Genomic DNA, 13,643 nt, shown 5'->3' with positions numbered 1-13,643 from the left:
TTTGTTGTGCAACAATTTGTTCAGAAGTTCAGCAGAAATCTGTAAAATCATTCTGCTCTCCCTCACCCCACCTTTCATCCCCTTTTGGGGACAATAGTAAAATTTTAATAGCACAGTAAATCTTTTCCAGATGCCAATTGGCATGACTGCCAAGATTTGTTTGATTCTGCCAAAGGTTTGGAACTGAATAAGGTTATAACAAACAAATGAATATTGAATTATATATATATAGATAGATAGATTAAGACAATGCACATAAGTTTAAACTAATTATTAAAGCAACAAATATTATTGCTGTAAAACTATACTTTAAAAATTTCATTAAAGTTAGAGAAAAAAAATTAACGAAAGGCTTATTTTTCAAATTTTTAAAGCAATATAAAAATGATTTATATATGACAATATGCTGGGCATTCATTGAGAAAAAATGCAAAATTTTTTAATCTTTTATTTAAAACTAAACTTTTAGTTTTTAAAATTTTAAAAATGCAAAATTTAATTAGCACTAATTATGCACCAAACTAGGTAGCTCTAGCTTCAATAGTGTAACCTGTAAACCTGTTCACCAGTTTTTTTCAGTTTATACAGCATTCTAGTCTTATTGCTTAATTTCAATTTAAAAGAGAACAAATTTAAAAAAAAATTTATATCTTATACTTACTCCTCCAGCAAGAAGAAGTTTTTTCTCAAACTCTTTACTAGGATTTGGAAACGTCAGTTTTCTTGTCCATAAGGTATTTACTTCATCATCATTAATGCAAATGTCATAAATATAATTCACTTTCTTGAGTTTTGCCTCTTTGCAGAAATACACTTCAATCTGAATGGAAATATTCTGAGAGGTAGATTCTGATAGAACAAAAGGGGGCTTTTCCTTGACTGAAATAAGAATTTAATAAAACAATACGAACACATGTACAGAAAAGTAACATATGCTTGTTCCTCTATCACTTCAGGTAAAACTTGATATACTGTTTGTCTATAGGTCATTAAAAATATCCTAAAGCAAAGTTTCACCAACTAAGATACATTACATTATTGAAAGCAGGACAGTTCTTATCCAGAAAAAAAATTACACATATGTAGAAGAATTTCTTTTTAATATTTGTATATTTAAAAGAGAAACTAAGTTCGAATCATATTAAATTTTTACAATCTTTGTTTTTTATGAAGGTTTATAATTTTTAGATATATCATTGTGGGTGGTGTAAAAATTACATGTTGTAAGTGTCGGGTAAATCATGGATTATGTTTTAAAATCTTGTATTCTTATGAATTCTTAGCAGTTCACAGCAAAATATTTATTTTGTAAATATAGGGGATCTGAAATATTTTTTTTTAAATTTTATATTGCATTGTCAGAAATCTATGCATCCTAAATGGAGTATTTATAATCAAGCACTAAAAAAAATTTGTATTATTGAATTATATTTGTGAGCAAAATCCTTTACATTATAATAAAAAATAGCTATTTAATAATCCATAATAGTAAGAATTAAGATTATAATTAAGAGATTTAATGCAACAAATATTCCTGTTTGAATTAAATTTTGTCAGGTTTTTATTAATATTAAGTTTATCAAGTTCAAATTGTAACAATATTCTGTATTTATTTTTAATCAACAGCATGACTAAAAAACCCAGTTTCACAAAGAAGTGTTTTCATACGTTGAAAGACATTGAGAAATGCATCTTTTTCTTAGCTTAGCACCAGTGATGATGCAACCAGGTCCAATACCAATATTTGGCAACAACTCATGCCAGTATTTTTTACTTGAAACCAGCATTAACATGACAGTCTTGTGTAATATTTAAAATTGTGTTGACAACTGATTTCAATATATAGCTTGGCAACAACTGCTGCAGTGCTAAGAGAAAAATATTAATTTGTATAAATATATCTGAAAAATAAAGATTAAAACAAAAGGTATAGAAGTGCCATTTTACATTCATTTATAAATTTTGCATAAAAGTGCAGCATCAGGTGCATGCAATAAAAAATATTATTGGTACAAAAATCATAGTTTGAGAAATACAGCATCTATACAGTAATTTATTATTTTTTGTTTTATTTTCAAATACCTGCAAGAATCCTTACAGATTAATAGGAAGTAAATAAATTCAAAAATATTGATTAAATTTGCAAAATATTACCAAAATGATTTTTCATATTTCGTGTTTCTATAAATAATTACAAATAACATGTTGATTGTAATGCAACAGACTGAAGTTGATTCACTTTTGTAAGGGAAATATAATGCAGCTTGTAAATGAATTTGATATCCATAAAGCAGCAGTTGCTTCCAAAATGTATAGCTGATTTGAATAACAGAAAGTACGTATAATCATATTGAGAGAAAAAGAAAATCAATTAGATATTCATACTTACTTATTTTTGAATCTGGATAACTGTCAGGTAAATGAAATATAACGTTCTCCACAATATATTTGATTTCATTACCACTAGCACCTTGTACAAATACTGTCCAGTCATGAGTATAGCCTTCTTTGGTAGGCTTTATATTTTTGAGTGCTCTATGGCCAATTTCTATCTTTACTTCCATGTCCTGTAAAAACAAACTATTAGAGAAGGGCAATATTGAGGTTTGGTTTTAGAGTTTCCTAAAATTGCTTCATCATCAAGTGATATTCAATTCAATTAACATTTGAGATTAGACAATAAGTTTGAAAAAATTTGTTTTCATTTGAACAAGTGTATTTCAGAAATATACCTATTTGTTTGAAAAAACGTGCTCTAATTCTTATAAAAGACATAAAAAAGTAGTAAAAAGGTCTCTTAGGAAAATAATACTAAATATTGCAAAACAAAAAAAAAAAAACAAAAAAACACTTGGACTGTTACTACCAGGCAAAAAATTTTGCCCTATATGTCTTATAAAAATTATCTTTTGCACTACATGTCTTATAAAAAAAATTCACATGGAAATTAAACTGATTCCTGATTATGAAATAAGTATTCAAGAGGAAATGGGAAACTCTGCAATTAAAAAGGTCAGCAAATTTAGTAATGTTCAAGGAAAACAATATGGAAAAGAAAGAGAAAATTGTCTCAGCTGCAAAGAAAATTCGTCTACTGCTTTACAAGTAAAACTTACTGAAATTGAAAACATACAACAGTCTGCAGCTTGCAGAATGAGGATTTGTATAGTTTAATAGAAGAACTGAAGATCAAGTTTACAGAAATAACACCCCATACAGAAAAAATTCACATTTTAATCCTGGTTCCACAAAGTTATCTTGGAAAAAAAAATAAGTAAAGACTGAATTTTCCACTACAATGTATTTACTGAGGAAAGCAAGAAATATTTAAAAGTTATTTCATATTCTCGGAAAACCTGCATCATGATAAGACACAAAAATAATTCAGAGAAATATTTTAGTTATTCAGACCTTTTATGTGTCAGATGATGTTAGTCACTTACATCCCGGGAAAAAAGATTTTTTAATGTAAGAACAAAAGATTTTTAAAAACAATCAATTATCTACAACTTAAAGAAGTACTACTAGTTTAAAGAACAACATAGAAATATAAAAATGGGATTTAGTAAATTCACTGAAGTGAGACCAAAACTGGATTTCATATAAGCTGGAAGAAATGGTATATAGTACACTCCATCAAAATATGACATTGATGTTGCATTCCATTAAACCTCATCACTAAAAATAATGGAATTATATGTTTGCAGTTCAGAAAAAGACAAATGTATGTTTAGAGAAAATTGTCAGTATTCTAGTGAAAACTTTTGCAATGAAATAGCGAAATTTGATACTTTCTAAAATACAGATGAAATAATTTACAAATGTTAGATTTCAACTGTCAGATCTACTTTAATTCCTCAAGTTGAGTCTACTGAAGATGCATTTGTAGGGTGTATTCCAAACTTAACGAAACAATTTTATTGCAAAGTCACAATCCCTTAACAACCCTCAACAAGAGTGCATAGTTCTCTTTGATCTTTCTGAAAGCTACATATTTATTGTTCAGAATCTTATTCAAAGCCTCCACTAGGAAAATAGCCAAGCAGTAATTGTAGTTTAGGAAAAAAGAAGTGAAAATCAGCTCTTGACTCCCTCTGTGTACACCATAAGTGAGCACACCAAACATGATACAACAACAGTATTTTCTTTCGAAACTGCTGTAATGCCTTATAAAAAAGAAAATGTTTCTTTGGTAAAGAAACTTATTTATTTAAGTGATGTCTCTTCAGCTCAGTATAAAAATTATAAGAAATTTGCCAATGTGAATCTGATTTTGAATTAAATGCAAGGTAGCATTTTTTGTTGCTGTATGTCATGCAAATGTTTATGTGATAGTACTGGTGGGACTGTCAATCGATTAGCAACACGAGCAAGTTCACATAGACCTTACAATAATCAAATTATAACTGTAAAAGTTCCTTTCTCCTGCACAGATTCAATAATGAATATTAGGTTTTTTTTTTTTTTTTTTTTTGTTTTCTTTTATCTTTTTTTTTTTTTTTTTTTTGTTCCCCCAGTAAATGTTACTGAAGTTGAAAATAAGTTTCAACAACAATTTAATGAAATACAAACAGCTAGTTTGGGGACATGCACTTATTCATTGCTACATCCCCATTTCCAAATGCACATAAAATCCTTGTTTCATATTTATCACAATCATCAGTAAAAGAACAAAGTTTTTATTTTTTTTTCCTAAGTTTGCTAATGAGCCTAAATCAAACTTCAATATCTTCATTTTTATGTATCATAATAATTGATGGCCAGGTTATGTGTCTGACATTTCACCAGATAAAAATGATTTTCTTATAAAGTTCATGAGTCCACATGGACCATCATTGCAGTTTACATGGCCTATTAAAGATGCTTTTTGTTGGGTACCACTTAAAAATATATGAATTAAAACATCTATTTCATTATCATATTCAACTGAAGGATCTTAGAGAAATGAGCAACAAACCTTAAACCTGATAGAAAAAAAAAGTTTGGAGAAGATGAAAAAGAATTAAAATTATAATGGATGTATTTAATTTTGTTAAACTTTTATGAATGAAAGTAAATATAAATCTGTATAATTGTTTATTCAAACTATATTATTATTTTTTCATTTATGACAGATTGCATAACTGCATTTCACTTATGAATGACTTAATTATTTTTCCACTTATGACTGACTGCACATTTTATTTATGATTGACTACTGATAAAGCATGAAGAAAATGCTGTTATTTTAACTTAATTTTAAGCTTTAGAAACCAATGGGCAATTTCAATTTCTTTTCAAGCAAATAATAGACATATTGGTCTATATTCCTATAAAATATGATAGTTTTTTGAGACTTCTTTCATTTAATTTTTTTGAGCCTATAAGAAGAGGAAAATTTTCATTTCACTCAATATCATAAAGTTTCAAAACTTTTTTAAAGACAAAGAAAATTGAAAGGCAACTTTAAAAGTAAGGTAATCTCTTTATGATATTTAGCTCTTTATTAGACATTAGTTTCAAACAATGCTAATTAATTCCCTAAAACTTGAGAAGAAATTTAAAATGCCTTTTGATTTGAAAATGAAATATTTTCAGTATTTTATTATTTAAAAAAATTCAAATAAAGTAATAATGCACATTTCAAACATTACAACAATATTACAAACTTTTTGTTTAGATTAGCTAATTAATAAATTGCAGAGCTTTAAAAATGCAGCATTAAACAATTATACAAATGCTGTTTAAAGTACTAACTTTTCAGTTGTTTGAAACAACTAAAATAAGTAATATACAAGTACCCCAACCTAGCCAGAGGCCATGCAGGAAACAAATATTAAGCTAAATGATCTGGGTATTCTCCTACATGCCTAAAATGAAATGATACACTAAATTTCATAAAATCCTGTAGCAATGTCGTCACGCTTTTTAATTGTTTTTTCATTTCCCATGGAATGACTCAATATATAATCTCAAAGGCAAATGGATCAATGGAACTTCAAGGTACAAGAAACTGGAACTCATCGGGTAACATCTAGCAATCACGAAACTATTATAATAGTGTTATTAATGTAAATGCTCTGAGAATTATAATCCTCTCTTTCCCCCATAGTACTTTAATTTCCAAAAGTGAAATTCAATAACACACTGTTGCTGAAATATTTTCCAAAAGTCTGGGAAAATTGCATTTTTCAAGACACTTTTAAAAACTTTGAAATACATTAAGTATTGTTTAAAAGAAATTGAAATTCAACTGCTAAAGTAAAATAATAGAAAACATTAAATTACATTCTTTAAACTTTTTTATTTGCAAAGGAGAAAGATGTACTGTCAGTATCATTTTTATTTTTTGGAACTCAGTACTATTAAAACTAGAATGTTTGAAAAAAATGAAGTAAATTTAAATCAAAATACCATAATAGTAACAAATGCTGCAAAGAACATTGCGATTCATAAATTTAAATTTGCACTGAAAAATATGTCTAATGCTTTAAATGCAATTGGATTTGGTTGTTTTCTTGTCTTAATTTTGCAGATAAAGATTTTCATGCTTTTAATATTGGTCTACTAAAACAACTATTCACAGCCTCTCAGCTCTATAGCAAAAAGTTATTTTGTAACCAATAGAAACCTTGCTGTAGAACAATTGTGACATTTAACTGAAAAAAAAATGCAATAAAAAGAAGCAAAAAGTAATCCAAGTCTAATATTATTTAAAGATAGCATGACAAATAATGAATAAAGTGCCATAAAATTATTTCAAGATAAAGGAATCTCTCATAGAAATAGATTTTGTCCTCAAAATTACTCAATGAAGGCAAGTTTTATTCAAAGGAAGCAATGATATTTTGTTGTCACTTACATTCATGATAAAAAAGAGAGAGAGAGAGAGAGAGACAGAATACAAACATAGTTACATCTTTTTCTCAATGATATTACATTTACTTATTTATGATGGGAAGATTTCAATCACATTTCATAAAACAACTCTAAATAGGAAGTACACAAGGGAGGTAAAGAGCCAATTCTTTGATGACTTATAAAAGAATAAAATTAGCAAATTTAACAAATAGAAAAAAAAAATTACCTGATAAATAATAGTCAGATAACAAAAGAGAAAGTCTCTTTACAAGACAAATTTAAATGTGAAGATTTCAAACGATTCTAAATTTTTACACAGGAACTTGATAAATTGAAAATGAAAGGATGGAAGAGAAATTTGAAAAGGGTTATTGTTTATGACTTTTATATATAATTCTCTTTTTTCCCCTTAAAGAGAGAGCATTATAAAATTAATAGAATAAAATATTTGGAATAAAATTCCCATAAGGGAAAAGACAGTCCTTGCAATCATACCCGATTAAAATAAATAATCTTAGTTATGTTGCAAATGACAATATTAAAATGAGACAGCCTTGACCACACATAAGTACAAATCTTATGCAAAATAATTTAAAATTCTTAAAGAATTTTTCTTCTTAAAAATTTTTAAATAATATACATTATTATACGTTTCTAGTAAAAAATACAAAACCGAAACAATATTTCGTTTATTTGCAGTTCTAAAATTTTCTCTATATGTTTGTTTTTGCTAAAATATATCCCATGTCTAGTTAGAAAATGACCCCAAAGTTAAAGTGGATTTGAACAAATATCATCATTTATGCTAAATATTAAAACATTTAGTGCCCCACCCCATTTAGCATATGTCATGATGTATATATGCATGATGATATTAGCATATAGCATCATTTATACTAAATATTAAAAATATATGTGCTAAATTAAAATAAAATGTTACATAACATTGAAAAAAAATCCCTTTTACGTTTCCATACCAAACATTTTTAACATGAGGCTTGTCAGCAATGTTTTTTAAATATGAAAAATATCAAACAACACATATGGATAATGAAATTAAGAGCAAACTTTTGAAAACAATTCATAAAAAGGATATCAAGCATATACAATAATTATTAAACTTTTAAATATAAACTTATAAAGAAAAAGTAAGAATTACATACCACTTGGCCTTTAGCACATTTTAGTTTCACAAAATTAGCACATTTAGTTTCAACAAAATTAGGAATTAGCACATTTTAGTTTCAACAAAATTTCACATGGAAAAAAAAAATTAACAATTTTTGCTAACAGTAAACAAAATAAAACAGTAAAATATTACAACTGTTTAAAATATCCAATTGCGTTATTTGCAAATTAATTAAAAATTATCATAAGACCTACGCATTTATCGTAACACCTACGCATGTAGTTCACAGACTTGTTTTGTTAAATGTCCCGTTACGAAAACGAATCGCATGTCAAAAACTTGTTTACCTTTCGTTATCTACTTGCGTCTCAATCGCAACATTTATGTGTATGGGACAGGCGAATCCATCACTAATAGTACTTTTCACAGATTAGGAACGTTTGCGCAAGGACAGCGTATTCCCATTCCCAACCCTATTTCATGTTTGGAAGAAAATCGAGCAAAATCATTGGTTCGCTCCTCTAGTGACGTCATGGCTTGCTATCGCTTAGATTTTCGGCACAACTTGGATTTGACGAGTTTCATAACTAAATCGCATGAACTGAGTGAATTCAACTTAATCTTTTGCAATGTATGTTTTATATCTTAGCTACGCATATATTGTTGTTTGCTATCTCTATTTCTCATCATAATTTTCCGTTTAATAATACTTAGAATATTTTCCTGTTAAAGAAAGCATTTTATTGTGTTCCAAATTTATAAAATGTTAATATAAATGGAAGTCGTGTTTATGTACAGTGGCTCCCAAAATTGAGTATACACTATACTCTTTCTTCTTTAATTTTATTATTTTTGACCTTAACATTCCTATTTATGGCTAATATTTATAAGAACGACAAAATATACATTAACAAAAGTATTAGGCTAAAAAACAAAACGGAGGAATCAATAATATTTTTATTACAGTAATTTTTATGTCAAAGTTGCAAATTCCAAAGTCACAAAATTGAGTATACATCTAGCAAAATCTGTCGACAAAAAGAGAAAAAGATAAATTAATATTTTGTTGCATATCCATTTGCATTTAGAACAACTTGTAAATGGTGTGGCATTGAGTTGACAAGAGTCTGAGTTTTTTCGCCAGATATTTTCGACCATTCTTCTTGTAATACTCTTTTTAAGTGTTCCTTGCCCCTAATATCGTGTTTTTGAACTGATTTTCCTAATTATGCCCACAAACTTTCAATCACATTGAGATCTGGAGATTGAGGAGGGGTGTGCAAGTGCATTTTACAATTATACAACAACCATAACTTAACTATTTTAGCTGTATGTTTTGGGTCATTATTTTGTTGAAACAGAAAACTTGACCCTAAACCCAAATTCTGGGCACTTTGTTTTAAATTGTTCTTCAACATATCCAAATATTTAATTTTGTCCATCATTCCATCAATGAAAACTAAATTTCCCACTCCTTTTGCAGACATACAGCCCCATACAAGAAGTGAACTACCTCCATGCTTGACAGAAAGATTGGTGTTTTTAGGAAAAAGTTCAGAATTGGGCTTTCTCCAAACATAACATCGACCATCACTACCAAAAATATTGAACTTACTTTCGTCACTGAATATTACTTGATTCCAAAAGTCAGGGGGCTTTGAAATATGATTTTTAGCAAATGAAATTCTTTTCTCTCGATTTACTTTGGAAATGAATGGTTTTGTTCTGGCTACGCGACCATTATAATTTGCTTTTTGGATTACTCTTCGAATTGTTTTTGCAGAAACACACTTTCCAATTGTTCTTGAAGTAGATGTAGCAATTTTTGTAGCACTCACCTTAGGATTGTTTGTTACTTTTCGAATAACTCTTCTCTTGGTCATTTCACTGAGGATTTCTTTTCTTCCTTTTCCAAGTTTATTAGCAATTTGTCCATACATTTTATACTTCTGGATAATTTTTTGAACGCACCCGTGACTGCGTTGAATTTTCCTTGCAATTTCTCGTAGATATGTACCATCTTCAGACAATCGAATAACAAGTTTCCAAATTCCAAAATTTATTTCATTTCTGGAGCTCATTATGATAACCAAAACGTTTGTTTTCGCTTGGAAATCAATGACTGCCAATTAAAGCAACAAAACTTATTCACTCGAAAAAAAAATAATGGTAGTCAAGTCGCATATTTTATAAGCTGTATACTCAATTTTGTGACTTTGGAATTTGCAACTTTGACATAAAAATTACTGTAATAAAAATATTATTGATTCCTCCGTTTTGTTTTTTAGCCTAATACATTTGTTAATGTATATTTTGTCATTCTTATAAATATTAGCCATAAATAGAAATATTAAGATCAAAAAGAATAAAATTAAAGAAGAAAGAGCATGGTGTATACTCAATTTTGGGAGCCACTGTATATGTGTCCTCACATCTTCTCCTAAACGCCTTGGCTGATTTCAACCAAACTTTGCATACTAATTTTTTATGATAAAAAAAATACCATTAATTTTTTTAAATACAAATATCATTTCATTAATTAGTAATTCACTGAAAATTTGTTGCTTTTTAGAAGCAACTTCGGAGAGAATTATATCTTACAAGAAATATTTTAATATGTTAAAATTCGGAATTTTAAATTTTCAGTAACATTAAATTCATTTCCGGGCAATTTAACAAAGTTAAATCATTTTTGAATATCAATTTTGAAATTCAAGACGATTTTAAAATATGTGATAGTAAGACCTTTATATATTCTGCCACTATTTTTTGAATTTTCTATTTATCTTTGGTAATTTGATTGAATTAAGGTAATTAATAGTTTCTGAAAAGCTGAAAGAAAGAATAAAAATTTTATATCCTTCATCTTCCAATAAACACATATAAACAAAATAGTCAATCACGTGGTGCGAAGTAATAAAAGGATTGTTTGCATTATAATTTATCCAAAATTAGAGTTTAGTTTAAAAATATTATACATAAATGCATTCCAATAAACAGAAGATTATAAGCTAATAATTTATAAGTCTAATTCATAAAAAATAAATTGCTTACATAGTAGTTAGTTGTATATAACCTTAGATAGATTTAAGACATATCCTATCATGAATTCTTCTGATATTTAGCAAATTTTTTATGCTAATCAAAAGTAACAACTCTTACCAATTTAACTCAGGCTTGGAACAAGAAAAAGACCATATTCATAAATTAATGTATCGTTCTAAACACCAAGGTGTAAAATAGATATGATTAATTGAACAATAAAATGATTGAATTTGTACAAAAAGTTCTTCAGATATTAAAATTTCTATAGAATTATTACACAAAAGAAAATTCGTTAATGACATAAACGAAAAAATTAGATTCTCGAATAATTGATCCAGAAATGTACCAGGCCTGTAAAAATCATGAATTCCCCCATTAAAAAAAATATATATATCTTTTGATTTCTATTTGTATAGAAATAATACTTCAATTTTACTGAAATATTTATGACTAATCTTTTTGCTTTGAAAAACGCTTAGTCAATTCAGAATGAACAAATACAAATTTAACTCTAGAAAAATCGGACATTTTCAGACATAATAACCAATATTATAAAATTAAACAAATGATGTACTGCAATAACTGTAACTTATTTAAATATAAGTTGAATGTAGTAAAAATATAGCATTTATATTTACAATTGCAATTGCAATCAGTGAAAGCTATGATAAAGAAAAAAATTATAATATTTGTGCCTAGCACATAGATTTAAGAGAATAATAGCATTATACCAAAGAAAACAATGTTTGTTTACATTTTCTATAATACAAATTTAGAAGAGCTATAATGTAACTATTTAAAAAGACAATTTATGTCTTGTAATTTTTTAACAAATATAACTTTCAGTTAATTTAGTATTTTTGAAAGCTAAAATATTCATTATACTTTTAAGCATCAATGTAAACAATGGTATCACATTTAAAAAAATATCCATCGAGAAAATATTTATTGGAAATATAAACATACAATTTCGTAACAAATAACAAGAAGCAACCCTTTCAAATACATGTAAAATATTAAGCTTATCAGCAAAATATATAATGCGAAAATATATATAAAAAGCTTTTCTATCCCTTAATAAATTCTACAAATATACTTGTTTTTATTGCATATATTAAATATATACAGAAACAGGAAAAATATTTTTCATATAAGAAATTTTACATTCCAAGTAGAGAAAATATACAAATAAATATTGTGATTGATTTCAGCTTTTTAATTGTGCAATATACATATAAAAAATAGAATAAATCCTTCAAAGATTTTTCAAGAAAAGATTCTAAGCAAGTTTTTTGCATTAGGTTGATATTTCATATTTTCTGTGGGGTTATGTTTTCTTTTTTGGGAGATTTGAAGCCCTTTAGACGGACGACCACATGCCTCTTGTCATTCCAATATCCCTGCGGGCAATGGATGATCAGCCGTAACTTCAGAGCACTCTTGCTGTATTAATATTATTTATTCTAACACCACAGTTTTTTATTTTTCAGATTCTCTATTACAGAACTTCTAGATAGATATCTACAATTCATGGATAACCCTTATTTAATGAAATGTCCTATAATAATAACTATAAAAATTAAAAAAGAAAAAAATTAAGATTTTGCTTTGAAAAATACATCTGATTATTAATTCCTAAATGTAGAAATTCCTTTATCTGGAATAACATGCTTCTAGAAAAATTTCAAAGATTTTACCTTTTAATTTTTGTATTATGAATTTTTTAATGTATTGGTAAGTTTCTCAAGTTAATCAAGTGATATTATAACATACAAAGCACAAAACTAAACATTCTTCGAATTTGTTAACAATTTATGTTACAGAAAAACTTCCAAATTTTAAGCGTTGTTGTCCCTTAACAAATAACTTTTTAGAAATAAACATGTAACAAGAGTTTCTAACCTTATTCAGAAGAAACAAATTTTTCCAAACCACCTGTAAATAATTTCATCAATTTTTCATGCAATTCTTCCTTCTGTGAATTTTTATCATAATATGCATGAATGTTATAATCTGAAGAATGGTAACTTTAGCGTGAAGAAACTCAGAAGTTAAAGGAGGAATTCCTTCAAGAGATTCGCTGTTCCTATTAATTGTAGAATTTTGCATGCATCCAATTGAAATGGTAAAAATCAATTGATCCCTTCTCCAAGTGCCAAATAAGGGCCGCGGTGGCCTGGTGGTAATGTCTCGGCTTCGGAACCGGAGGGTTTCAGGTTCGTGACCCGATTCCACCGAAGAATCGTCGTGTAAGGGGCTCTGTTGCAAGCTCAGGTTTCGTCCTCGTCATCTGACCGTGGTTCAAAATTAAGAGGTTCCGTCCAAAAATAGCACTAGTGTTGCTTCAAACGGGACGTTAATATAACCAAACCAAGTGCCACATAAGTTATTTGATGTTTTTGTTATGCCTCAATTGGAGGAAAGTTTATACTACTAACATGAATAATGATAAAAAAACAAAAAAATCAAAAAGTGCTGGTGATCTTCCAAAGACATCTGTAACCTACAAGGTAGAGAATATATAATAATAACAGTATATTTTTAGACAATAACATTTATTCATTATCAAAGTCTGTGAATGACATTATGTGTGCATCTTTTTTTCTAAAAATATCATTTTCTGTATTTT

General features: G+C 27.7%; 1 protein-coding gene across 4 annotated transcripts in view; it reads right to left on the bottom strand.

Moving 5' to 3' along the window:
• LOC129956462 (uncharacterized) overlaps positions 1–8,411 on the bottom strand; it is a 44,157-nt gene extending 35,746 nt beyond the window's left edge. For 2 of the 4 annotated variants that reach the window (XM_056068351.1, XM_056068348.1), the window contains exons 1-3: positions 8,224–8,341; positions 2,390–2,567; positions 662–879 (exon numbers count right to left, since the gene is read on the bottom strand). In XM_056068351.1, coding sequence (XP_055924326.1) covers positions 662–879; positions 2,390–2,567; positions 8,224–8,247 — 420 coding nt within the window. In that variant the 5' untranslated portion in view covers positions 8,248–8,341. Of the gene's footprint in view, positions 1–661; positions 880–2,389; positions 2,568–8,003 lie in introns of all 4 variants that reach the window. The other 2 variants (XM_056068350.1, XM_056068349.1) reach the window with 2 other exon arrangements.
• Between the last annotated feature and the right edge of the window lie 5,232 nt (positions 8,412–13,643).

The sequence above is a fragment of the Argiope bruennichi genome, chromosome 11 (assembly GCF_947563725.1).
Source record: "Argiope bruennichi chromosome 11, qqArgBrue1.1, whole genome shotgun sequence".
NCBI classification, from domain to species: domain Eukaryota; kingdom Metazoa; phylum Arthropoda; class Arachnida; order Araneae; family Araneidae; genus Argiope; species Argiope bruennichi.
Note: the sequence above shows the minus strand (reverse complement) of the source record. Positions and strands in the feature narration are given on the sequence as shown.